Source organism: Exophiala mesophila (genome assembly GCF_000836275.1).
Source record: "Exophiala mesophila strain CBS 40295 unplaced genomic scaffold supercont1.3, whole genome shotgun sequence".
Classification (NCBI taxonomy): Eukaryota; Fungi; Ascomycota; class Eurotiomycetes; order Chaetothyriales; family Herpotrichiellaceae; genus Exophiala; species Exophiala mesophila.
The window spans coordinates 1,775,838-1,799,264 of NW_015622506.1; the positions used below are offsets into that span (position 1 = coordinate 1,775,838).

Sequence of the window (23,427 nt, forward strand, 5' to 3'; positions counted from 1 at the left end):
TGGGGTTGCTAACCATCCACACACAACATCAGGTCACCAGAATCAAGCTCCACTTGGCCAAATCGAGCCAAAGACCACGCCATAACTCTGAGTAACTCCCCGGCCGCTATTGGATTCGTGCAGCTCTTTTTCATTCACATGCAAGCTTACTAGGTATGTGTACGCGTAGGTCCGCCTCGAGGTCAATATCAAGATCGACAAGGAATAGACAACTTCTGGCCACGTGACCAGGGTGGCGACGACGATCTAGCCATTTCAAATCCCCCAGCCGTTCCTGACAAGGTACCTACCTACATATGGCTAGGTAGGTAGCTACCACGACAGCAGGGCTACCTAAATGGTGCTAGATGTACATACCTACATAAACGTTAGTTCTCTTCTCCACCAGTCAACCTGTCGGCAGCCGTTGTTTCCGGCTACCGAGAGACTCAAACTCGCAAACACATGTTCAATTTCCATGATCGGCGACGCCGAGCCAGCTGCTCTCAAATCGTCATATCTAGACACAATTTCAACTTCATCTCGCAATATGATTGCTGCTTCGAGTTTTGCTTCAACAGCCCCGCTCAATAAGACCCTGGAATGCGTCGTGCTTCCTCAAGGTCTTACTTAATTCTCAAATCCTAGCAACATTTTCCAACAGTCCCTGCTTCTTCAACTGGTTCCAAGACCCTTACCGTGTCGAACAGCTTGGGATGCTAGACGTACTCAAGGATGATCTTGGACGTATTCTGACATTGTTGGCACGTCTTGACATCTGAACTACCGCGTCACACGCGTAAAGGGCCTTGAAGCTCAATATTGTTGTACCCTTACTTGGCAACTTAATCTTCACTACCAGTCCCATTCCGTTTGTTCGATCTACATCCTGATGCCGGGCTGCCTGCTTCACTCGCCACTCGAATTGTCAGCAGTCGACACCGATGGATCGTAGTCGACTCTTCGCATTGTTGAGTTCCGCTTCTACACATTGGCAATCAGTCTTTGTACTGTCCTCCAGGACTGATGTCTACTCACCGTCAAAAACGTGTTGGCGTTGGCCGTCCTCGACGACATCCACCGTCGGCGAATGTAAAACTCGCAACACCTTTCCAGCGCCACTTCCTTGGTCTTCCAGTAGAGGACTGCACAGGTCAGCACTTGGTCGTTCATCACCCAGTGACTCTCCTAACGCATTCATGTCAATGAGATTGATTCTCAGCCGGTATTTACCAGGCTCGGTGATGATGAGGCCTGCAAACGTGGCGTATGCAACGGGAGTATCATCTCCTTCTTGTCGCTGTTGTATGGGGTGAATCGAGTCGGCCGTTTGACCACGCAAGAGATCAATGCGCGGAGGTGCCAGATTTTGCTCCATGTCTGGGTTTGTCAGGGACACGAATGCCCAAACCCCAGTCAAGTCTTGCAGTCTCAGCGCCTCTGCATTTCCCTCTTTATCTTTGTTGGCTGAGCTGAACGTTACCACCAGCGGGTGCTGGAGTGGAAGACCTGCTGTCATCCTGGAAGGAGGGCCAATCGCAAGTTCCATGATCTTGTTGAGTAGGTGTCGCCGTCGACGGGTAAACCGGAGTTCTAGCCCCTTGGCTGATATCAGCTCCCGCTCTGAAGTCGAAGGCTCATCAGTTGGGTGCCTTTGTGGGCAGACAGTTGATGAAATACACCGACCTTTGAACACCTGAGAAGGAATGACAAGGACGGCCTTGATGCGTATGGCAAGATCAATGAGTCGCCCGGAGTGTACGAGAGGGTGCACTGAGTTGACTTTGTTGACGAGGCTTCTTGGGCGCTTTAAAGGCACCAGATTGACGCATCGTACTTCGGTTGAGACTCTGGCAGCCTTGGAATAGATCTGAAAGGGTGTGCTGCGAAGATTCTGGCATCGAGGAAATTGATTGAACGGAAGGAAAGATCCGATAGTGCGGATGAAGTCTGTGTGGATGCCGCCTTTGTACTGTATCAATTCTTTTGCTCACGAGATATTGGTTTGATCGGTGGTCGTCAAGGCATTGCGCATGGAGGCGAGGGGCCATAAAAGGTGAGGGAGATGGTCAAGTAGTGCATGATGCTAGACAACCGACCTATCAGCCTTCTGAAGAATGCAAAGGAGGGCCACCTGATGGAGGGTAGATCCAGGGACGCGGGAGAGCGCCATGATCTTCACCTGGGGCCATTACACCAGTGGTTGCTGGGTGCTGAAGCAATGTTCCATGCCAAGGGTCAAACCTATCTAAGATTTTTGGTTCGGATGATCATGCGGCGTCCGGGTGGAGGTGGGTGCAAGGCATATAGGCGTATGGGCGTACCCATTAGGGAGGCATCCGTGGCATCTTCCAGGAGTGCCATGAGTCCATGACTGGACCAACGCCACAGGTGAAAAGGGTCAAGCTTGACAAGTTGATGAAGTTGATGATTTGATGGTCGGTTACGAGAGCCCGAAGTGGGATGCTCCTGCCCTGTAGCCATTATGGGATAATCCGTGCGCTCCTTCCGACATTAACGCGCACGCTGCGTTGCATAGACTTTTCCCAACAGGAAAGAACTGGAAATAACCCCAGGAGTGATATTGTTGTTCGGCGACTACGAGTCTACTAAGGACATATTTGGTGCATTTGACGATTATTTGACCGGCGACCTTGAACCTTGCATCAAATATTTTACATTGGCCGTTGAAAGGAGCCCTGATGCTTCTACCAGGACACCGATGGCCCTTCATTGATTGCCTCCCTCAAGCGACTCGAACCACATTCTGGGGACCCATGACCCATGGATCCGGACCCAGAAGCGTGTGTGGCAGACTGCCAGCCCATCTGTCGAACCCGATCTGCGATCTTGTGTTACAGCAAATTTGGGGTGTGACGGACCCCCAAATTTGACTAGGCGCTGTGGCCTGCCCGAGGAGATGCAAGGAACTTCATGTTTGCCAAATGAAACAGTTCTCCCTCATGATCCCTTTCTCAATGGGGAGGCCGTGCCAGACGCATGTCATGCTGTCATGAGCGGTCTCTCGGTATACATACTGTCGGAAGGCTATCTGCTTCAGCTGAGTGGCAATCGTCAAATCTTGCCAGTCTTGAATGCGCTATTGTGCCAACCTGGACCACAATAATTTTGGTCTTGATCTTGATCTTTTTTGGCAAGGCTTTTAGCACATCAGTGTCAGTATCATGAGACTCAAAAGTTCATGGACATCATGATGCACGTCTGGACGAGTCTAGGGTTTCGATTCGATTTCTTCAGAGCTTACATACATCTTGGCTGAGCTTATCTGAGCTCCAGATGAAACCTTGATCTGCCTGCGTGCGTTCACATAAATTCGTCACATACCCGTCACCGTTGTAAAGTCAATATAGTCTGATGAGATCATTACTCTCGTCGGTATCTGCCCATCTTCTGCCTGATGTTGGCCTGGAGGACGACAACTTCTGCTCAAGTGCCTGGACGCAGCAGAACCTCCGCGTTGACACTGAGAAGCTATCCCGCACGGAGAGACCCAATCTAGATCTTGCTCGCTGCGCCACACAGCTGTCCTATCGCTAACACGTCGACACCGACAGTAGTCACCTCGAAAAGTCACTAGTGGTGAAACCAATTGGGGAAATCGAGCCCTTTTCCGGACAGTTCTTTCGTGTGTACGAGGAGTGGTTTGAGAAATGGCTCAGCTTCGGAGCGTCAAGTTACGATGCTGTTGGACATATTGCCAAGCATCTTGGTCATTGCCAGGAAGGTGTGATGGGGATTCCCCTTCGTTCCTTCCTCCGGGAATCGGTAATGAGTCATGTGCGACGCGACTGAATTTCAAACCTCAAAACCGAGAAAATACCGACTCTACACACGTTTTGTACCGTTGTTCACTCTTCATCACTCTACCCTGGCAAGGGCATACCTGGTCAACATGCAATCCGTCATCTCCGTAGGAGGGCATGGAGGATCGACCAGTGCCATGGATCAATGCAGAGCCGTCCTTGATGCCTACAGTCCAAGACAAAAGTCCTCACCTCCCTTCCCCCACTCTCTTGTGGAATGGAGGAGATCGATCTGCATCTCGATCCTGCATGGCTGATTCAACGACATCCGCCTCTCTTCCTGCAACCCTGGCTCTATTTAGGCCGCCCTGGCCCTGACCCGGCTGCTTGATCAACAGCCCTCATCCCCGCCGGCGACCAACGCCTTTCAGGGATTCTGGCATGTGACCCCTGGACTGCTCTGACCCCCGTTTGAAGAACCCTGTTAACAGCTCCCACCTAGTACCCCTCGTCTCTCCTCGGCATACATAGGTGTGCAGAACCCGGTATCCCACTTCATGATGAGCCACGGCAAATTCCTATGAGTGAGCCTGAACATGGACCTCACGCTGTGCACGGGCATTCTCAGCAAGGCTCTTTGTGATGTCCATTTCAATGACACCCGAATTTGTAAGAGGGATGTTACTTGATACCACGGATGAGGAGGGGTTCTTTTCGGATATCCCAGTACGGTAGCTCAAGTGGACCTTGAAGGCCATATCAGGTTGCGGCGTTTACCGGATCTGCTCGCCTGTTTTCGGACAGGCGCCACTCAGGGGATCACAACAGCCCATAAGCGACTCCGGTGCGGATCGACCACAGATCTGTCATATTCCGCTGCTCCCAGATCTATAGAATGATCTCGAACTTTGCCAGAGCTCCATTGGTACGAACACTAGAGCATCCTTCTCAGCCTCACCGGTCACACCAAGCCTCGGCGACACCCTCCAGGGCCAGGCTGACATGTCAAATTTTATGGCCCGATTTCTGTGTGTCCACTCCTGATCGGACTCCGCCTGATCGATATCCGATGTCTTACCCATGACTCTCCCCGTCCGAATATTTACGTCAATGTCTGATCGCTATCGTATCAACGAAGGTCTCGTTCTTCAAGCTGCCCAAGCCACTCGCATCCAGAGCGTAGGCCGATTTTCGGACTCCGATTTATCATGAGGTGCGTGCATATGCAATGTACGACACCATCGTACCTCGATCGATCCGCTTGTCGAGATCGCTTGCCAAACCGAACTTTTGGGAAAACCATTTCCGAACGCATTCTGTATCAAACGTGGGCCAAGGAGGCTATACATGTTCCAGTTACGCGCCTCCCAGCTAACATTGACACGGGCCTGTCCACCTTCAATGACCCAAGCTACTGACGAGGAAAAGCTCCTCGGCCATCACGGCCTCTTCTGACCTATCTTGCCTTTACTATTGCTATTGAGTATGGTGGTGCATCGTCTGTCACTTGGCCAGTGTGGCCAGTCTACTGTGCCATGGGACGCGATGAACTGCTTCAACCTTGGACGACAGTCGTAGGAGAAGCACACACTCTGTTTCTGGCATCTGGACTCAGATAGAAATCATTGCGGCCATTCATATGCGAGTAGCATCTATCCTTCAAACACCCCCATTAAAAGAAACAAACCCGGGCTTTAACCATAACAAGACCCTCTGATTCAACTGGTGGATAGACCGAGCATCAATAGGACATACATTCATGCTGTCATTACCAAGCAACAGCAATCATACTCCGGATCGATAGACCTGACTGCCACCGTTCCGCAACCTCACTGTCTCCCTCCTCTGGAGCACGTGCAGTGCTCTCGCCAAAGCCGCCTCGCTGTATCCCCTTCCTTGCACAAATTCGCGTCTCAAAGTTCCTAGACTGGTGCTCCAACCAATCGGCAACCTCCTCCTCAATTCTTCTTCGACTTTGCTAACTTCGTCCATCAACTCACGGTTCCCGCCCATACCTCCAGCGCCTTCACCTTGAGTGACGGCGTCCATGGTGGAGGCGAGGAAAAGACGAATTGCTTCATCGACATGGTGTTCCTCCGCCGTAGCTGACAGTGTCAACTTGGCGAGCGACTCGGTGATGCGGATGATGGCTTCGAGTTGACGAACCGTGATAGGGATGGACGATCGGACGTTGGAATTGCGTTCAGCTTGCGCGACTCGATTTCGAATCGAGACGAAATGTGACGAAAGTTTTTCTGTGGCTGCGTATGACAATCGAGGGGCGCAGCGTCTAGTAGTGAAGAACTGTTAGCTTTGAATGTTTCCCAATGCGAAACGAAGTCACCGGTGAGCAACTCCAGATCTGGAAGCTCACTTACGATTTGCAGAATCGGATATATCGCTTCATCTTCTCCACACCAAACTCCGACTCGGCCTGCTCTTCAACTCCCTGACCACCCATTTGAATGCTCATGACGTGCTTGGCAATGCGTTCGTCTCGATTGCGATCGTGATCATCACGCACGATGAATATCATGTCGAATCTGGACAGAATCGTCGTCTGAAAATCGATATTCTCCCCTGGAGACTTGAGATCATCGTATCTGCCAAAGATGGGATTTGCTGCTGCAAGAACCGATGTGCGTGCATTGAGGATGGTTGTAATGCCAGCCTTTGCGATGGATATTGTCTGCTGTTCCATGGCTTCGTGGATGGCCACTCGATCTTCATCCCTCATCTTGTCGAACTCATCAATGCAGACCACCCCTCCATCTGCCAAAACCATTGCTCCGCCTTCAAGGTAGAACTCGCGAGATTGAGTGTCTCTTTGTACTGATGCTGTCAGACCAGCAGCACTGGAGCCCTTTCCAGACGTATAGATGGCAATTGGTGATACTTTCTCCACAAACTTCAAGAGCTGTGATTTGGCCGTACCCGGGTCTCCAAGAAGAAGGACGTTGATGTCTCCTCTCAGTTTCATCCCATCTGGTAGCACTTTCTTCGACCCGCCCATCAACAGACAAGCGATCGCTTTCTTGATATCTAAATTTCCGTAAATTGACGGAGCAATGCATCGAGCGAATCGATCGTAGAGATCTGGCAATCGAGACATTTCTTCAAACTCTTGAATCTCCTCTTCCGAGAAGCTCGTCGCAGCGAGATTGTTGTGATCCACGTCCGTAGTGATACCAACCGCGCGGAGGTATGGATTCCGGATGGCGACCGCCGAATCTTTCTTGGCCCCTTTGTTTTGTTGGTAGATGGAGAAAACGCCCATAACGGTACAACGAGAACCAGGCACGACTCGATTGGTCAGATATCGGTCGGCGGAGATGAGGATGTGACGGGGCAATTCGCCCACGGGGACCTGATCGGGGGCTTCTTGGAGTTTGAGGATTTGCTGATCGATGAACTGAGATTTTTCGTGCACGACAAAATAGGGGTCGAGAGGACATGAATCGCCGGCCTCTTGCCCAGGTTCCTTGGTGTGGCCGCATTGTCGCGGAAGACTGATCCCTGAGAATCCACCTTCGACAACGAGGTTTTTGGTATGACCGCAATTTCGACAGCGCATGTTCAAAAGAGTGGCTTTCGAAGACATGGTGGATGCGCCAATGACGATACCGGGAATGCGTACCAGATGCGATACATTGGTGGCATTGAGGTCTCGAATCGAGATGTGCGAAACGGACGAATTCAAGAGGAGTTGGTGTTGTGGAAGATCGATGCTGGGGGATTGTGGATAGACGATTCTTTGTGTGCATTGCTTGAGAGCGGCTTCGAAGAGGGGGATCACATCGGAAGGATCGGTCGTCAATTTGTGTGCGAGCTCCTCATCGTAGGAAATCAGATGTGCTAGGTCGATGTCGCAGAAATATTGCTTCACCAGCACGTTTTCCCGCAGTTGGTCTCGGTAGATGTAAGACCCATCAATTTGGAATGCGAGTACAAAATCTTTCAGCTTGCTCTGCAGTTCTGTGCGAGGTTCAGAACCTGCATCGTATAGAGGAGCGAGCACGCTGAGTGAATAGGTTGATCTGGAATCCATCGTGGTGCGAGGCTCTGTTGTGACCTGATGGGAAGGATACCGTCGTTGCTGGAAAGTAGGGGATGGGATGGGATGGAGCGATAGATGAGATGAGATGCCCGCAGTCTTTGAGACGCGTCGTTTTGTCCATTTCGCGTCCCGCCCCGCGACCAGCGCGTCGCGTTCAAAGTGCTTGCATGGGATGTGGACCTGGACCCATTGGAGGATCGGCGAAAAGAAACTCCGTCCAAGATCTGGCCTTGGCATCTCATCTCATCCTCATCTCATCCCGTGACATTGCGTGTCTATTTCCATGGCCGCAGGCTCGACGACGAGACTAAAAGTAAAGTACAAAGCGACGCCGGGACGGAAGATGGCATCTGAAATGTACATCTTCGAGCCCATGAATATCAGCGAATCCTAGTCCAGCAACCTATACCCACGGCGGTTCTGATGCGGATAGACGCATTCACCTCACAAATGTCCAAATGGCCACTTCGGCGCGACCTGGATCACGAGGCAACTTCGCGTCTCCCACCCCAACAACCCCCGTCGCTCAATATCCCTTTCCTGATGTCTTGCAACGGCAACATGGAAGCCCTCGATCTGATCTACGCAGAGGCTCAACCGCCAGCTCCGTCAACAGTATTGGTGGAACCCTGGATTCAGGAGCAGGTAGCCACACGATAACAGAAGCCGGCCAGAATGCCATATCGACCCTGTTACAGCACCCTATTATGCGCACTGGCTTGCAAGCAAGCACCACCGTCCCTACCACCGGCTACAAAGTCCCCACCCAGCGAGACATCCCCCCAGTGGCATTGACCAATATCCCTCATATCGACTCCAAGGAATTCCATCCTTACCTGCAGCAAGTTGGCTCTTTGTATGAAGCCTTCCAACGGGCTAAAAGCGATGGCGAAGGTACCACATCTCTGTTTCAGAGAGATAAGAAAGAGAACGAGGAGAGTTGGGAAGCTATTCTGAATAAGAGGCTACAAGGTTCAGGACATTCCAGAACTGGTTCGATGAATTCGACGGCGTCGACTCCAGTAGAGGCTCCGGTGTTGAAACGACGGCAGAGTGGACAGCGGCGACAAGCCGTGACACCTCTGTCAACTATTCCTCCGGTATATTCGGAGGACGACTTTCACCTCGAAAACCCCAGGACGTTTGACATCGTCTCAGAGAAATCAGAAATCGTGCGCGATCCTAATGGCACACCTACCGGCCGAAGGCCACTGGCGACAAATGCAATTCTGCAGGAGAAACTCTCTTGGTACATGGATACTGTTGAGGTACATCTCATCAACTCAATATCGACGGCTTCAAAGTCGTTCTTCTCAGCCCTCGGCTCATTGAGGGAACTTCATGACGAAGCAGAAGATTCGGTTGATCGGATTCAAATGCTCCGTAAAGAATTGGCCCGACTTGATAAGGAAATGGCTCTAGACGGGCTGAAGGTTGTGAATCTGAAGCAAAGGCGGGACAACGTCCGTCAACTTGCGCAAGCGATCATGCAACTCGAAGACATCGTTCATGCCGTGCAAAAATGTGAGAGCCAAGTCGATTCCGGGAATATAGATGAGGCCCTGGATGATCTTGAAGAAGTTGAAGCACTCATGGCTGGAAAACCGAGCAGAGTTCAAATCGAATCACAGCAACATAATTACCAAAGACGTGATCTTCGCCGCATCAAAGCCTTGGAAGGTGCTTTGGATGATTTGAATCACTTACGACAGCGCGCTGGACGGGGTTACGAGAATCGTTTCCATTCAAGTCTCCTCGGTGACATTAGAAGACACGTCGAACAAACGGAAACGAGTTCGACATTACAACGATGGGGCATCTCATACACTAAAGCTAGGCCTGGCCAGAGGAGAGCACCGTCTTCTTTTCCAGCATACATGAACATTGGGTCAGACCTCCGCAGCGATCTCGAAGCTGAGATGAATGGTCTTTCTAGAGCCCGGTATACAACTCCTGCAGCGACGACGTTTCGAGCTGTTGTACTCCGAGAGATGAAGGCCATGATACGAAGACAATTGCCAGCTTCCAATGACGATGACAATGCTTCCAGTATCTCCGCTTCAACTGCTGGAGGAAGACAATTGAGTCAGCAGGAGAAATCTTCTGCACTTGCCAGAAATCTTCGAGCTCTTGATCCTGACGACTGGTATCAGATGTTGGCGACCATTTACACAAACATCAGTGAAGGTTTGAGGAGGCTTAGTGTTCAAGTCAAGATTTTGCTGGATATAACCAGCAACTTGCCAGAACATATGATTAAATCACCGCCCAGGAGCCCTGATCCAGCTAGTATTGATAGGGTTCTGAGTCCGACTGGCGGTCGACCAAGAGCAACAAGTTCAGTTCAAGCGGAGATGCAACAAACCCTCGATCTTTCCAATCTACTAGGAGAAGGCGTGGACCTGGTGCAGGCGCAAATCACAAAGGTAGTCAAAGTTCGTGCTCAGCAGAACTCGGAGCTTCCTTTGGCCGACTTTCTCAAGTATTTTGCTCTCAACAAGTTGTTTGCGGATGAATGCGAGGCGATATCTGGGCGAACTGGCACAGCTTTGAAGCAGGTCATCGACACGCAGATCAAAGATTTTGTTGCTCGCTTTGGCGACACGCAGAAACAACAGCTGATTCGAACCATGGACAACGATAAATGGGATGCCAAAGACTTTGGTGACAATGAGAACAGCCTTCTCAGCCGTACCATGGAAGGTAGCACCAATGACTCTTCGACGTGGATTGAGAGCACTACCATTTGGCACGTCTCTAGCAATGGCCCAAGCACGACCAATGGAAATCCTGCCAACGGAACAGCAACGGCAAAAGTTCGCAGTGCGGTTGTCGACGATCAGAAGTATATCCTTCCCGAGTCAGCCACAGCAATGCTCCAAACGATAGAGGCTTTTGAGCATCTAGCAGCGGGCATTCCCAGCATGAGCCACGAGATAGCAACACACTTATTGGAGAGTTTGAAACTATTCAATTCTCGCAGTTCGCAACTCATTTTAGGCGCCGGCGCAACCAGAAGTGCAGGGTTGAAGAACATCACCACCAAACATCTTGCTCTGTCATCCCAGGCATTGAGTTTCATCGTCGCTCTTGTTCCCTACGTTCGAGAATTCTTCCGCCGACATCTACCCTCTTCGACGGCGTCCTCCATCATGACCGAGTTTGACAAAGTCAAGCGGTTATTTCAAGAACATCAGAACGGCATCCACGAGAAACTGGTGGACATCATGTCGGGTCGAGCGTCAATGCATGTAAAGGCCATGAAAGCCATCGATTGGGAAGAAGCGGCGAAAAACAAAGCCGTGTCCGTGTCACCATACATGGAGACCTTGACGAAAGAAACGGCAACATTGCAGAAAGTCCTGTCGAAACATCTACCAGAACCAGTGGTCGCAGGTATCATGATTCCCGTGTTTGCAAGCTATCGAGAACAATGGACAAAGGCATACCAAGATGTGAATATTCATTCCAGTGCCGCAAAAGACAGGTATGTATAGAATTCCCTCTCTTCTCTCTCTCTCCTCATCCAAGTCGAATTATTTATACTGACCCTTTGTCTTTTTCCCTTGTACCAGACTCCTTGCAGACGCAGAATTATTCCGTACACGCTTGAGCAAAATCGACGGTACCGGAGATCTCGGTGACGAGATAGTCAAGGTCGTTGAGAACAAGACGGTTCAGAACGATCAATCTGTCCAATCTGAAGCTTCTTCGCAGCCACCGTCGACTGTTTCAGGTAGACCTACAACTACAGCAGCAACAGCAACTTCGACATCAGAGCCTGCATCTGCATCTGCATCTGCGCCTGCGGGTGATGACCCTCAAGCAGGGAAATCCGATACTCCAGCTCCTTCAGATCCAAAGGAAGTATCATGATCAACATTGCCAGAAAGAGAAGAGGGCGGGAAAGGGGGAGGCTAGGATAAGGACAAGGCCAGAGGCAAGAGGAAAAAGAGGTCGGGTGGAATGAGGCAAGAAAATTCAAACATTCAACAAAGCAAGTCAAGTACCTATTTTAGATGACTAGACCTACCTCTTCTCTTTAGGCCTCAATAACGAATGAAAGTCCAGTCCGTTCGGTGTCCTCTCCCTACTACCTACTAGTAGGTAAATAACTATTAAGCGAGATGCGTCGCATTTGGAGTATCTTTGTTCCTTTTGCCCTGCAAAAGCATCGCATCACCAACCATTATCCAAGTCCCTAGTCTACACCTTTTTGAGAGAAGGTGGTTCTTTTTTCCGCCGAAAATCCCTCTCTCTCGAATGATCCTCTTCCCTACCGCATCGCATCGTATTCTTCAGTGCGTTGGGACAAAACCCCCTGGTCACTTCTTACTCGCCCGGACTTAACATCGTTGATATCACCAAATACCCGAACCGTCCATCCACCATCCACCTTCCACCAGTCAGTCACCTTCTCAACTCCCCAGGCATGTAAGTTAAAATACCACCTACGTATTCGAAGTACTTATTGTCGATCACAGAGCAATACTGCAGGGGAAGGGAGGTGAGGCCACGGGGTTTGGGCCGCTGTGACAGAGTGTCAACTTTGTCGGACTTAACGGGGTTTTTAGCTCAGTGAGTCAAGTGCATAGTAGTGGTAGTAGGTCAAGTCAGTAGAGTTTCTCCTACTGGTGGGCCTAACATATGATCGCACGACCGGAGGCCTTATGTCATGTGGGTGACTTCGAGAACGGATGATAGGAGGATTGGAGCGACAGGGCTGTAAACGATTGTGTGATTGTTTAGGAGGAGGGTATCTTTGATTTGGATTTTAGGGAGCAGATAATTGATGTTACATACATGCATGCTACCTTGTGGAGGCAATGCGATGCTTCGTTGCATAAAGTATAGTTAATTTCCCAGAAATGCAACGCAATGAGGGACTCGATGTTCGTGGCGCTGGTCATATCCTAGGTTGAGCCCAAAGGATTGTAGAGATGAAAAAAGGAAACCCTTGACGATTAAGCAGACTCGTCCGTAGAACTCGGTGTATGCTTTCAAGTAAGACAAAAAAAAGCTTTGCTGTAGGTAATCAAAAGTTCGTCAGGTTCAGGCGGGATGGCTTTTCATGCCCCAGCTCCAGCGTCAATCTTGATTTTGCCTTTCAAACTCTCCCATCGAGGTGCAAAGGAAACAAAAACGGCCAAAGCGGTACAGGCAATGCAGATACCATAGCCTCCTCGTAGCCCTTCCATGTATGCCTCAACGATGCCGTCAAGGTCTGCTCCGCTAAAGACGTGTCTCAAGTCGGTCGCGCCAGTTGCAAGAACGAGGCCAGTATTGACGCCTGGAGCATTACTGGCAACGCCACTGATGAGTTTGTTTGTGAAGATGGACTGTGCAGCCGAGATCCAGATGGCACCACCCATGGTTTGGAAGAAGAGGATGATAGCGCTGACGGAGCTGAGATCGGCTGGCTTGACGAGTGACTGAGCGACGATGACGGGAATCTGGAAGATCAAACCGAGGCCAATACCGACGAGGGCCTGGTAACCAATCCACTCGGAGCTAGGACTGTCGACGTCCAATGTATAGACCATTCCACAGCCGACGGCGGACAGGATAGAACCCACCACCATGATTGGAATGTACTGACCAGTCGCTGTGACGAGACCTCCAGAAACGACGGTGAACAGACTGGCGCCCAGAACCAGAGGGATATTGTTGACGCCAGACTGTGCAGCGCTGACATTGCGAGCAGCCTGGAAATAGATTGGAAGATAGTACAAGAGAGTGAAGAAACCTCCGGCGACCAGGAAAATGTAGAATGACATGACGGCAATGGTGCGGTCTTTGAGTAGACGGCCTTGGAGCAAAGCTCGGTCACCCTGGAAGTATTCAATGACCACAAAGGCAATCGTGGCAAGGCCAAAGACTACCAAAGTCGCAATGACAGAACCATCAGACCAAGACTTTGTGGCACCACCCCATTGCATAGCAAGAAGGTAGCAGACAATGGCAACCATAATGGTGAAGGTTCCGGGTAGATCCATCTGAAGTATCTTTTCCCTCGTGGTAGCTACCTCAGGTTTGGCGGCGGGAGGGGTTCTGAAGAAGAAGGTGATGAGAGCGACTGTAACGGCTCCGATAGGGAGGTTGATATAGAAGCACCAACGCCACGAGACATGGTCAGTAAAAACACCTCCAAGCAAGGGGCCGATGACAGAGGCGAGACCAAAAGTGGCGCCCAAAATACCAACAAAGGCTGGTCGTCGGCCAGGAGGGACAGAGAAAGCAACAATGGTGTATGCACCAGACGCAACACCTGCACCTCCCATACCGGCAATTGCTCTGCCAACAATCAGAGTGGTCGAGTTATTGGCGACGGCACAGATCAAGGAGCCAATCTCGAAGATGAAGATGGAGAGAAGATAGGCCCACTTGAGTAGATAATACTTGTAAATCTTGCCCCATGTTGCTTGGAAAGAACCCAGAGTGAGAAAGAAGGCGGAACCATACCAGCCAACCTGATCGAGGGACTGGAATTGATCTGTGATACGAGGGATTGCGGTTGCAACAATGGTCATGTCGAGAGCCACTAGAAACACGCTTGCGACGAGGGCGATGACAATCATGGCAAGGGGAAAGGCAGAAGGGTAGTCTGATGTGGCGATCCTCGACAGCTCTCGTCCTAGGGCCTCCCCCTCAATGCCCTCAAACTTGATATCATGGGAGTGAGTACTGGATTGAGAAGAAACAGGGACATCCTTCTCATCGCCACGGGGGGTGTTGACGGCCGTTTTGGTGAGATCTGTTTTTGAAGTCGCAGCAGATGACTCGACGGGAGTCTTGGAGGGGTCCATGGTGAGCGAGGCTTGATATAGAGCGTTTGTCTGGGATGCTGCTATGCGAAACGCCGGATTGCAGAAGGAGAGCTGGCTTGATAGAGCTCTAGATGGGCTGGGGGAAAGGATTGTATATGTAGCAAAGGCATGCCAGAGATATTGCTATGGCACTTACCTGGTCGGCGTTAAAAAAAGCCGGATAGTGTTGAGTCGGGTAGGGGTCCAAGGCCAACACGGGCTGATTACAGGATAAAGCAAGTATTCGGTCGAAGCTCCTCTGGCATGGATGTATGGTGGAGATGAGGCATCAGTGAAAAATGGGCCAGGTTGTCAAGGGGCAGCTTTGACCCAACGTCGCGTTAAGATGACGATGGTGATGATTGACGTTATTGCAAGGTTACCTACCACGTACTCGCATGTGTTGAAGAGATCGCAATCGGGACCATCTTAGCGGTAACTCCGGATGGATCAAACAATAACGACATGGTGAGGTGTGATTGGCGAACTGGCGACGGCAATGGGAAAGATCCGCATCCGAAACAAAGTTTCAGGCAGCAGAGTTGGCCCGTGGGCGTCAAGTGGTCGGAGAATTCTGTTTTTGTTGAAGTGTAAAAAGGAGATAATGGCATGTGGCGGCGGACGAAAAGCGCAGTGAAGGGAGAGAAAGTCGATGGGTTGATGAAAGATGGACAAAAAAGAGAGTGGTAGCCTAATTGAGGTTAGACCAGCCTCAATCCTCGACCTCCTGCCAAATTAGGGTTATATTTTCCTCCCTGAGACGGAAGGAGCAACAGGCTTTGGGATACAAGAGGCAAGTGGCAGTTGACAGCAAGACTCACCTCAAAGTCACATGAAATTCTGTTGAATGGGACATTAGCAACAAGGTTAAACAAGGCCACAAGGCAACAAGGCCACACAAGCGTCACAAGGCTTGTCCGTGAGTCAAAAGCTCAGGGTCAATCATAATGGCTTACAGCCATATGGAGACCCTGATGGTGGTGCCATTACGGGGGCCAATAGCAGTGCTGCATTGAGCATGATTTATTCGGCCGAACGGACGGACAAAGTCGAACTTTTAGCCGGCGGTCGAACTCTCGCCACCCAATCATATGCGACCGTCAGTTTCAGGAAGGACCAGCAAGGACCCAGCATGTTGAACGTGGGTGGCTCCTTCCACCAAATCAACTCGCATCAGCCTCATCCTGCGTTCTTGGGAGTCTCTGTGCTGACCAATTCTTCACGAATCCACATTGCTATCGAGTGACGCCAGGATACCGCCATTCCTCAGGCCGGCCTCAACAATCGTCACTCACTGTCTGTCGCACCAGCCAGCCCAGCCGTCTTGCTCTCCTGAGCCTTGAGCCGTGAGCCTTCTAGAACACACACTCTTCACTCGCCTGGTAGTGTCGCCCTAAGACCAAAGAGCACCCTTTGGAATCAAGTCGACCGGCACAAGTCCCTCTTATTGGGTCGTCCAATCTGATCTGCTCGGAGACTTTGTCACCTTCACGCCGACGACCTTTTCTCTATTCCCTTCATCGTTACCTGTTTTGAGTGTCGTCCTCCATTACCTTCGTCACCCTCGAGCGCAGCTTTCAAAATGTCGCACCCCGGTAGTGCCTCAGGGTCGCCATACCATACGATCGGTTCCGACCACCAACAGGGACCACCCCGCAAGAAGATGAGAAAAGGAACAAAATCCTGTTTGGAGTGTCGGAGGAGGAAGATCAAATGCAACTTTGAACCGGGACGACCTGCTGTGTGCAATGAATGCTATGCCAGAGGTTCCACCTGTATTGATCAGGAGCACGCAGATGTCCAGGCCCTTAACCAGCCCGTCTCAGACCAGTCATCATCATACAGCCTGAGAGAAAGAGTTTCGCAACTCGAAGATCTAGTGAAGCAGGTCCTCCATCGCCTGCCCGAGAAAGAGGCTCAGACCGACTCCTCATCTTCTCTTCTTCCGGACTCTAATAAATCACACCTCGATGCACAGGCAGCCGAAGTCTTAAAGTCGTTGAAAAGTTCATTCCAGCGGGCCGAACCACAACTCGAAGAAGAAGAAGAATCTGCCCTTCTCCCAGGCGGCGTGCGCCACGATGCTCCAGCCCTGTCCCTTTTCGACAACGATGTCATCAAAACGAACCAAAGTCAGCATGTCGTCTCTCGTGCCCAGTACAACAAGAATAAAGCTCTCCTTGACGCCCTTCGCCAACTCCTACCATCACTCCATGACCTCGAGATCATCCTTGTCAACTCACACGAATGGTGGACGATTTGGCGACAGATGTTCCCCGAGATAAGCGACAGTCGCTGTGAAACCATCAAAGATTCCGTATCGCATTCTCTCCGCTCCGACAAGCCAGCCGAAGTGGCCAAGATTATGCTCTGTATAGCCCTTGGCGTTCATCAACTACCATTGGATTTTGACTGGAGTTCGCTCGACACCAAAGAAGAACCGTCCGAGTTGATGGCACGGTACATCTCAACCGTGGATCGACTCATCACCTCAGATGACGAAATCGCCGCCACACTCGAGGGCATCGAGTGCATGATGCTTGAGGCCAAACATCACATCAACATGGGCCGACCTCGACGTGCGTGGCTCTTATTTCACAGAGCTATCGCATTCGCCCAGTTGCTTGGCTTCCATCGCTTAGCCGCTCGACCAGACAAGACATCCGCCCTATACCGCCGTCAGCTCAATCTGTGGTGTCACCTGATCATGGGTGATCGCTATCTGTCTCTCATGCTTGGATTGCCCTACTCGGTTGGCGAGGCCTATGTAGCGCCCTATACTTACCAAGCGGAGTCACCGTCAGCCCTCAGCACCGATGAGTACGCCATGAAAATCATACCCATCATCACCAAAATAAATGACCGAAACCAGGCCGTCGTGCCCATGGGATATTCGGCCACCTTGAGGATGGACCAAGAGCTCGAAGAACTTCACAACTCACAAAGTGAGGAATGGTGGTCGACTGAACTGACACCAGACCTCCCACCGCAACATTATTTTGATCGTTTACAGGCCCAGTTTTATCACCATCAGACCAAACTGTTACTTCACATGCCTTTTATGCTTAGGTCCTCCACCAACACCCGCTACCAATATTCACACCATGCAGCCCTTGAAGCATCTCGAGAAATGATCCGATCCTACTCAGCTTTGCGCAACAACACGTCCGTTGGGCCCTTTATCTGTAAACTTGTCGATTTTCAATCATTTACCGCCGCTATGCTCTTGTTGTTGAACCTATGCGGCTACTCTCATCAGCATCGAGGCAATCAACCCGTATCCACAGACCATGAGCAAGGCCAAAGAGATTCCGAGCTCATCGACCACACGATCCAGCTACTGCGGGACGCATCGAAAGAACCCGGAGGTGTTGTTGCTGCACAGTGTGCACAGGCTCTCGAGGTCATCGCTCGAGCTCGCAACGGAGAGTGCGATGTAGCTGAACAGTGTCGCGGTGAAGCTTCACAGGTCTCGATCCCATACTTTGGTACCATTTCAATCGGACCGGGAAAGAAGTTTGTCCCCATCAAGGCTGGCACATATGTGACCAAGCCAGCTGGCGCGAAACTCCCTGCGAGCTCGTCCAGGCCGGCCGGGGCTTCGGTTGTTGGCAATTTGACGAATTCGGGCCTCCCAACGCCACCATCCATGTGTTCAGGAAGCACCCAACAGTCTCCCATGTGTTCAGGAAGCACCCAACAGTCTCCAATGACGGGAACACTCGACCGAGACTATCGGTCGTCCCTGTTCGAGACATCTGCCAACATGGTTGCACCTGGCACGGACACGTGGCCGGAAACAGACGACCCATTTGTGACATTTGACAGTTTTATGAATTTTCCCCAGCAAGTGCCAGGCGAACCCTTGTCTGCGAGTGTCGGTGGAAGTTCGGGGTTTACACCCCAACGATCAAACCAGAGTCCGTTCAATGGTGCTCTGAATGACTTTGGAATGAGTTCTGGCTCCAACCTAACGGGCGACGTGCATGGTGGTCAAGGCAACATGCAAAATGTGTATCCCTTTGGAGGATTCCCATTCCCGCAACAGACACAGAGCAATCTTGACTTGGATCAAGGTTGGAATTGGTTCGGGATTGATGCACCGACATTGACATGATGATCTTGGACAAGACAGTGCAAGCCGATGATACAGAATTTGACGACATCTTGTAATATATATGCTGCCTATGAACAGAAGGGCAGAAACTCATTGCATAGATTTTTATGTCTATTAATATAGTACCTAGCATGTGCACGGCTAAGGCAAGATGTACTGCCATGGAAAAGCTTATGCATAACGGAATACTTAAGAGGACTCATCTCAGACTCAATTCTCAACAAGACTTGTCTCGTATATTCATCCGCGCGGTAAACAGTCACACGTTACCGTTCTTGTCTATGTATAAATATAAAGTGGTGCATATACGAGACATAGACATATATCCTCATACATACATATATCCACGCACAACAACTACAATCAGCAGAAAATAGGATTCGTCGCAAAAGAAGCCTATAACCCAGGTCAGATTCAAGTCTCACCTTACCGAAAGGCGCGGCGATGGAATAATGATACTCACCTGATTTTGGAGTGCGTTCTCGACGCTGGCGGCACGAGCACCAACGTCGTCGAGCAAGTCATCAATCTTCTTAGGATCGTCAATGGCCCAGTAATCGACAAAAGCATCAACGGTGCCTTTGCTGTGCTTGGCCACGAGCTCGTCGTCGACGGCGGCGAAGCAGAGCCGATAGTATTGCCAGCCGACCTGCTCGGCAATCTCGGGAGTTGGGGAGAACATGACCCCAGGAGCCAGGAGCACCAGGTACGGTTTGGCGGTTAGGAAGACCCAAAAGGCGTTGGCCAGTCGTTGGCCTCCAACTTTTTCGTAAAGTGGATGGGTGTCAAAATGGGCTCGAAGCCACAAGAACATGCCTGCCGCGGGCCAGGCAAAGTCGTACAGCTGGGTCTTCTTGACAATCTCGAAGTCGTCCTCTTCTGCACGACCCGGCTTTGTTGGCCCGGGTGCACTTCCTTGAATCAGGTACATTCCGTCCTCCAGGATCTGGCTCATAACTTGCATTCGTCTCTCGTAGTTGCCTCGCAAGCCCTCTAGCCACCTGACCCAGCCGTCGAATTTCCATCCACTACCGTCTTTGCTTCCACCCTTTCCAGGGTCACCGTGGCTGGACGGTCCCATCAAAAGCTCCGCAATCAAACTCTGGACGAACCCACTGGGCTGTTGAGTTGAGCTTTCGGTGATCAGCTGGATTTTCTCGATGACAGCCGGCTGCGCGGTAATCCATCCGAGTCGACACCCTGGCGCCACCGTTTTACTAAACGTATCTAGTCTCACCACTCTACCGTCCACATCAATGGAGAGGTAAGAGGGTACTAGGCTGTCCAGGAACTCATAACCACTTGACCGGCCACCGTCCAACGTGTTGTAATTCACTGCAGCTGGGGACTTGGGACTGGTCGATTGGCCTCGAGCTTTGTTGGACAACTCCAGCGCCGACGGATATTGCAGATACCAGTAAGGGTCATCTTCCACAATGATAATATCATATTTCTGGGCCAAGGCATATATTTCTTTCCGTCGAGTGAGCGACAACAGGCCAGAGGTGGGGTTTTGGCCCATTCTGGTCACGTTAGTAGCCTCTAGAGCAATGAAGATGATGTGACTTACGTGACTGTGTACATCAGATGGGGTCGTTTGCCCTTGTTTGTATCCCAATTAGACATAACGTCTTCAAGACCGCCTTTGCCATATGCCAGCATGCCTTCGTCGTCAATGGCGACGGGCACAACATTGAGACCCCGAGGCCTTGCGGTCTGAATGGCGTTCATGTAAGCGAATTCTTCACAGAGTAAACCCTCTCTTTCCCGGATCCAGTCTCTCTCCGAATCCCAGATATTGCTAAAAGCCTCGACAGTTTTGGAAAAGCCATCAGTGGAGCCGACGGTCAGGATGACTTCAGCGCCACCCTTGTAAGGGACATTGGGATGAAGGTGTTCCTGGACGAATTCACGAATGAAGCTGTAGAGGGGTGGATAACCCTGGGCGGTGCCATACTGCAGGGCGGTGGTCAAGTCGATCTTCCGAAGAGGATTGGGCTCGGCAGAGTCATGAGGAACGAGCACGCGAGAGGCAGCGGCGGGGTCTGATAGATTCAGGGCTGAAAGGGTAAGGTCAGTGGCTGGGGGGTCGACGGGGTTATTGGGAGTTGGTTTAAATCTGTCAGGAACGGCGGTGGAGGCTTCGAGAGTATCGTAAGGGAAATAATTGGGATTAGGAAGTCCTGGCCGATGTTCAGTATGGTGGGAATGTGAAGCCTGAGGGGAGGGGGACTTTATCACCTCCAGCAAGATTTCCAATTCCAGGAATGGAAAAATATTGGTAGAAACGCTTGACCTGGCTCGGAACTCGATGCTTTGTCACCCGCGAAAAGTGATTGGAGACATCTTTGGGGGAGAGCTTGTCCGTCGCACTAGCCATGTTGTCTGTTGGATAAGAAGGTGTCACTGTATCACGATCCAGAAGGGATGAAGTAAAGACCACTGAGGGAAGCACAGAAGAGAATGGTGGCACAAGTGGTGACCACGAGCCTGTGCCGGTCGGGTTGGGTGATGACAGCCGGAAACTGAATTGGTGGAGACTGCGCTGCCATCGGACGACGAGGGACGTTGATTACATATGCGCAATGCGGGTGCGATAAGGTGAAAAGCATGAGCCAGGGTCTTGCGTGGGGAGGATGGGTTGACTCCAGCCAATGCGGAACGTCCACTGTGTGGCCATGGACGCCTTGTGATGAATGCTCTGGGCGATGGATATGTTGCCAGCACTGAGACCTCCGTTCAGACGTAGTTGCTGATGGATGGAGGAAGCAAGAATGTGTCGGAATTCACCTCGTTCTTTTGTCAGTGGTGTCGTTGTTAGACGTATGCATCCATTCTCTCGATGGAAGGTCGTGAGAGTCTGTCGGCACACCTGCCCTAACCAAATACTTGCATGATGGTCGTGCCTGCCGTTTTGGTAAGTTCCTTGTCACCGTGTTCCTTCCTTCGATGACATGGCAGCCTTACGGAAAACCAATCTGTTCACCCGCTCGCACCCATCATCATCGTTTCATCGAAGGAAATCAAAGTCTCCAAATGATGATGACAACCCGAGGTAGGTCGATTACCTTATTGGAACAATAGGTATGCATTGTTGTCTAGAACAACACCGCTCTTCTGAGTTGCAAGGCTACAGCCAACTTAGCCTGGTATCAACTTGCCACGTCATCTCACAATGAGCACCCAGGAGAGTCACCTCGCCGGGCATGCAGCCCCGGTCTTTACCATCGACCTGTCCCAAAAGCCTCGCGATCGGTATAAAGCTCTTGCAACGGCATACAGGCACAAGGTCCATGGCCTGGTCGGACTTTTCAACAATCTTCTTGGAGATATTGGTATTCCCGTAAAATACCATAGCTCCATCAATCTCATTGCAAGGCTGCTTCTCAGGCGTGTCCATTCCTCCGTTGAGACAGCGGAGCTTCGTGGTGTGGCAGACGTCACCGATGTATCTATATATCTATTGGTGGCCTTCAACGTTATCTTGGATTTGTTGATGGGCTGCACATCTGGTGCTGTCAAAACACTCGAACCCGGTCACTCAACTACTTCGCCCACAATGCTGCACTTTCGCAACCTGGATTGGACTATGGATCCTCTCCGGTCTGTTGTTGTCCAGCTGAATTTTGTACGGACAAAGTCAGCTGACCCAACCCATGTCCTGGCTCGTAGTCTGACATACGTTGGCTACGTTGGCATGTTGACAGCTGTGCGCCCACACCTGAGCATGTCTCTCAACTTTCGTGCACTGCACAATGCCACCACCAGAACAGACCATTTCAAGTTTTATTTCAACCATCTGCTCGTTCTCTTGGGCCTTCGTCAGTCAATGTCGAGCATTCTCAGATCCTACATGATCTCCGAAGACCGAAGAGAGCTCCAGGTTAAAAGCCTCGCAACAATAGCAGAACAACTACCCCATCGCCGTACCACCGCAGCATATCTGATATTCAGCGACGGTGGATCGACTATTGTACTGGAGAAGGACTACAAATCCGCTCGAGTACGGCAATCAAATAACTTTATCGCCGCGACAAACCACGATGTGGAGGACCATGGCTCCAAAGTAGTGGGATTCACTCCGGCATCATCAGCAGCCAATGATGCCAAATCTCGATTCGCCGGTGGGATGGGAGAATTGCTTGAAGACAGTGAGGAGAGGCTGGAGTGCATGTCATCCAAGTGGACTTCTCATGTGCGAAAGACCAATCGACTGCGAAAAACCGCCAGTAGGAGCAGTCTTTCCCAAGCAGAAGCACGCACGGCATCCACGTTTGCTCAAGTTGTCGACTGGCTTAGTGCCTATCCAACCACCAACGAAGAAACTCATTTTGGGGTCATCATGGACCCTAGCACGGGTGAGATGTTGTGGACCAGAGTCTACCCTGACCCAGAGGGTCTTGCGTGAGCTGCATGCCAAACATTAGTCAAGCGGAAGCTGAATGGTCATTTCTTGTGGCTGTTATATCAAAATGCTTTACTTAGTGTTCATAGTGAATCCTTGGTGTAAAGTTTACTAAAATGCTGTGGAAAGAAGGTCTTCCGAAGAATGGTAGACCCCACTTGCGTCATCCCTCTCCCCTGAACCATGGACGAAGATTCCCAGCCCAGAGATGTCAGGCGTAAGCCCCGAGCTCTAAGCCCCAAAGCCAAGGGATCCAGGGTTCCTGAACATCCGGTATGGGTACCTGGTCCTCCTACCGG

The 23,427-nt window shown here is 50.9% G+C and overlaps 6 protein-coding genes across 9 annotated transcripts; 3 read left to right on the forward strand and 3 right to left on the reverse strand.

Annotated features, from left to right (window-relative positions):
* Nucleotides 1-264: 264 nt before the first annotated feature.
* On the reverse strand, nucleotides 265-2,413 carry PV10_04250. 4 transcript variants are annotated; one of them, XM_016368790.1, is made up of 3 exons: nucleotides 1,666-2,413; nucleotides 1,018-1,579; nucleotides 265-963 (listed from the first exon to the last, which is right to left on the reverse strand). In XM_016368790.1, exons 2-3 carry the CDS (start codon nucleotides 1,526-1,528, stop codon nucleotides 908-910), a joined length of 567 nt encoding a protein of 188 aa, XP_016224578.1. In that variant the 5' UTR covers nucleotides 1,529-1,579; nucleotides 1,666-2,413; the 3' UTR covers nucleotides 265-907. The 4 variants fall into 4 exon arrangements, with proteins under 4 accessions (XP_016224578.1, XP_016224577.1, XP_016224579.1 ...); XM_016368789.1 differs by having other exon boundaries at nucleotides 1,018-1,602; XM_016368791.1 differs by having other exon boundaries at nucleotides 1,018-1,124; nucleotides 1,173-2,413.
* A 2,916-nt stretch (nucleotides 2,414-5,329) lies between these two features.
* On the reverse strand, nucleotides 5,330-7,851 carry PV10_04251 (uncharacterized protein). Its single transcript, XM_016368792.1, has 2 exons — nucleotides 6,122-7,851; nucleotides 5,330-6,033 (listed from the first exon to the last, which is right to left on the reverse strand). Exons 1-2 carry the CDS (start codon nucleotides 7,789-7,791, stop codon nucleotides 5,529-5,531), a joined length of 2,175 nt encoding a protein of 724 aa, XP_016224580.1. The 5' UTR covers nucleotides 7,792-7,851; the 3' UTR covers nucleotides 5,330-5,528.
* A 248-nt stretch (nucleotides 7,852-8,099) lies between these two features.
* PV10_04252 (uncharacterized protein) lies at nucleotides 8,100-12,301 on the forward strand. The gene is made up of 3 exons (XM_016368793.1): nucleotides 8,100-11,287; nucleotides 11,376-12,234; nucleotides 12,285-12,301. Exons 1-2 carry the CDS (start codon nucleotides 8,259-8,261, stop codon nucleotides 11,674-11,676), a joined length of 3,330 nt encoding a protein of 1,109 aa, XP_016224581.1. The 5' UTR covers nucleotides 8,100-8,258; the 3' UTR covers nucleotides 11,677-12,234; nucleotides 12,285-12,301.
* A 3,481-nt stretch (nucleotides 12,302-15,782) lies between these two features.
* On the forward strand, nucleotides 15,783-18,933 carry PV10_04253 (uncharacterized protein). Its single transcript, XM_016368794.1, has one exon. The coding sequence runs from the start codon at nucleotides 16,189-16,191 to the stop codon at nucleotides 18,721-18,723; it is 2,535 nt and encodes an 844-aa protein (XP_016224582.1). The 5' UTR covers nucleotides 15,783-16,188; the 3' UTR covers nucleotides 18,724-18,933.
* PV10_04254 (uncharacterized protein) lies at nucleotides 18,807-21,519 on the reverse strand. The gene is made up of 4 exons (XM_016368795.1): nucleotides 20,965-21,519; nucleotides 20,294-20,906; nucleotides 19,187-20,246; nucleotides 18,807-19,119 (listed from the first exon to the last, which is right to left on the reverse strand). The coding sequence occupies exons 1-4, from the start codon at nucleotides 21,101-21,103 to the stop codon at nucleotides 19,087-19,089; spliced, it is 1,845 nt and encodes a 614-aa protein (XP_016224583.1). The 5' UTR covers nucleotides 21,104-21,519; the 3' UTR covers nucleotides 18,807-19,086.
* Nucleotides 21,520-21,690: 171 nt separating this feature from the next.
* Nucleotides 21,691-23,131, forward strand: PV10_04255 (uncharacterized protein; the record flags this gene model as incomplete). The annotated part of the gene is made up of 1 exon (XM_016368796.1): nucleotides 21,691-23,131. Exon 1 carries the CDS (start codon nucleotides 21,899-21,901, stop codon nucleotides 23,129-23,131), a length of 1,233 nt encoding a protein of 410 aa, XP_016224584.1. The 5' UTR covers nucleotides 21,691-21,898.
* Between the last annotated feature and the right edge of the window lie 296 nt (nucleotides 23,132-23,427).

Bases quoted from the DNA above. Each gene is read 5' to 3' on its own strand.
- PV10_04250 (XM_016368790.1), bottom strand. From the start codon at position 1,528: ATGGAACTTGCGATTGGCCCTCCTTCCAGGATGACAGCAGGTCTTCCA. The intron at 964-1,017 runs GTGAGTAGACAT...GCCAATGTGTAG, and splicing joins ACGCCAACACGTTTTTGACG to AAGCGGAACTCAACAATGCG.
- PV10_04251 (XM_016368792.1), bottom strand. From the start codon at position 7,791: ATGGATTCCAGATCAACCTATTCACTCAGCGTGCTCGCTCCTCTATAC. The intron at 6,034-6,121 runs GTAAGTGAGCTT...CTTCACTACTAG, and splicing joins TATATCCGATTCTGCAAATC to ACGCTGCGCCCCTCGATTGT.
- PV10_04253 (XM_016368794.1), top strand. From the start codon at position 16,189: ATGTCGCACCCCGGTAGTGCCTCAGGGTCGCCATACCATACGATCGGT.
- PV10_04252 (XM_016368793.1), top strand. From the start codon at position 8,259: ATGGCCACTTCGGCGCGACCTGGATCACGAGGCAACTTCGCGTCTCCC. The intron at 11,288-11,375 runs GTATGTATAGAA...CCCTTGTACCAG, and splicing joins TCCAGTGCCGCAAAAGACAG to ACTCCTTGCAGACGCAGAAT.
- PV10_04254 (XM_016368795.1), bottom strand. From the start codon at position 21,103: ATGGCTAGTGCGACGGACAAGCTCTCCCCCAAAGATGTCTCCAATCAC. The intron at 20,247-20,293 runs GTAAGTCACATC...TAACGTGACCAG, and splicing joins CATCTGATGTACACAGTCAC to AATGGGCCAAAACCCCACCT. The intron at 19,120-19,186 runs GTGAGTATCATT...CCTGGGTTATAG, and splicing joins AGAACGCACTCCAAAATCAG to GCTTCTTTTGCGACGAATCC.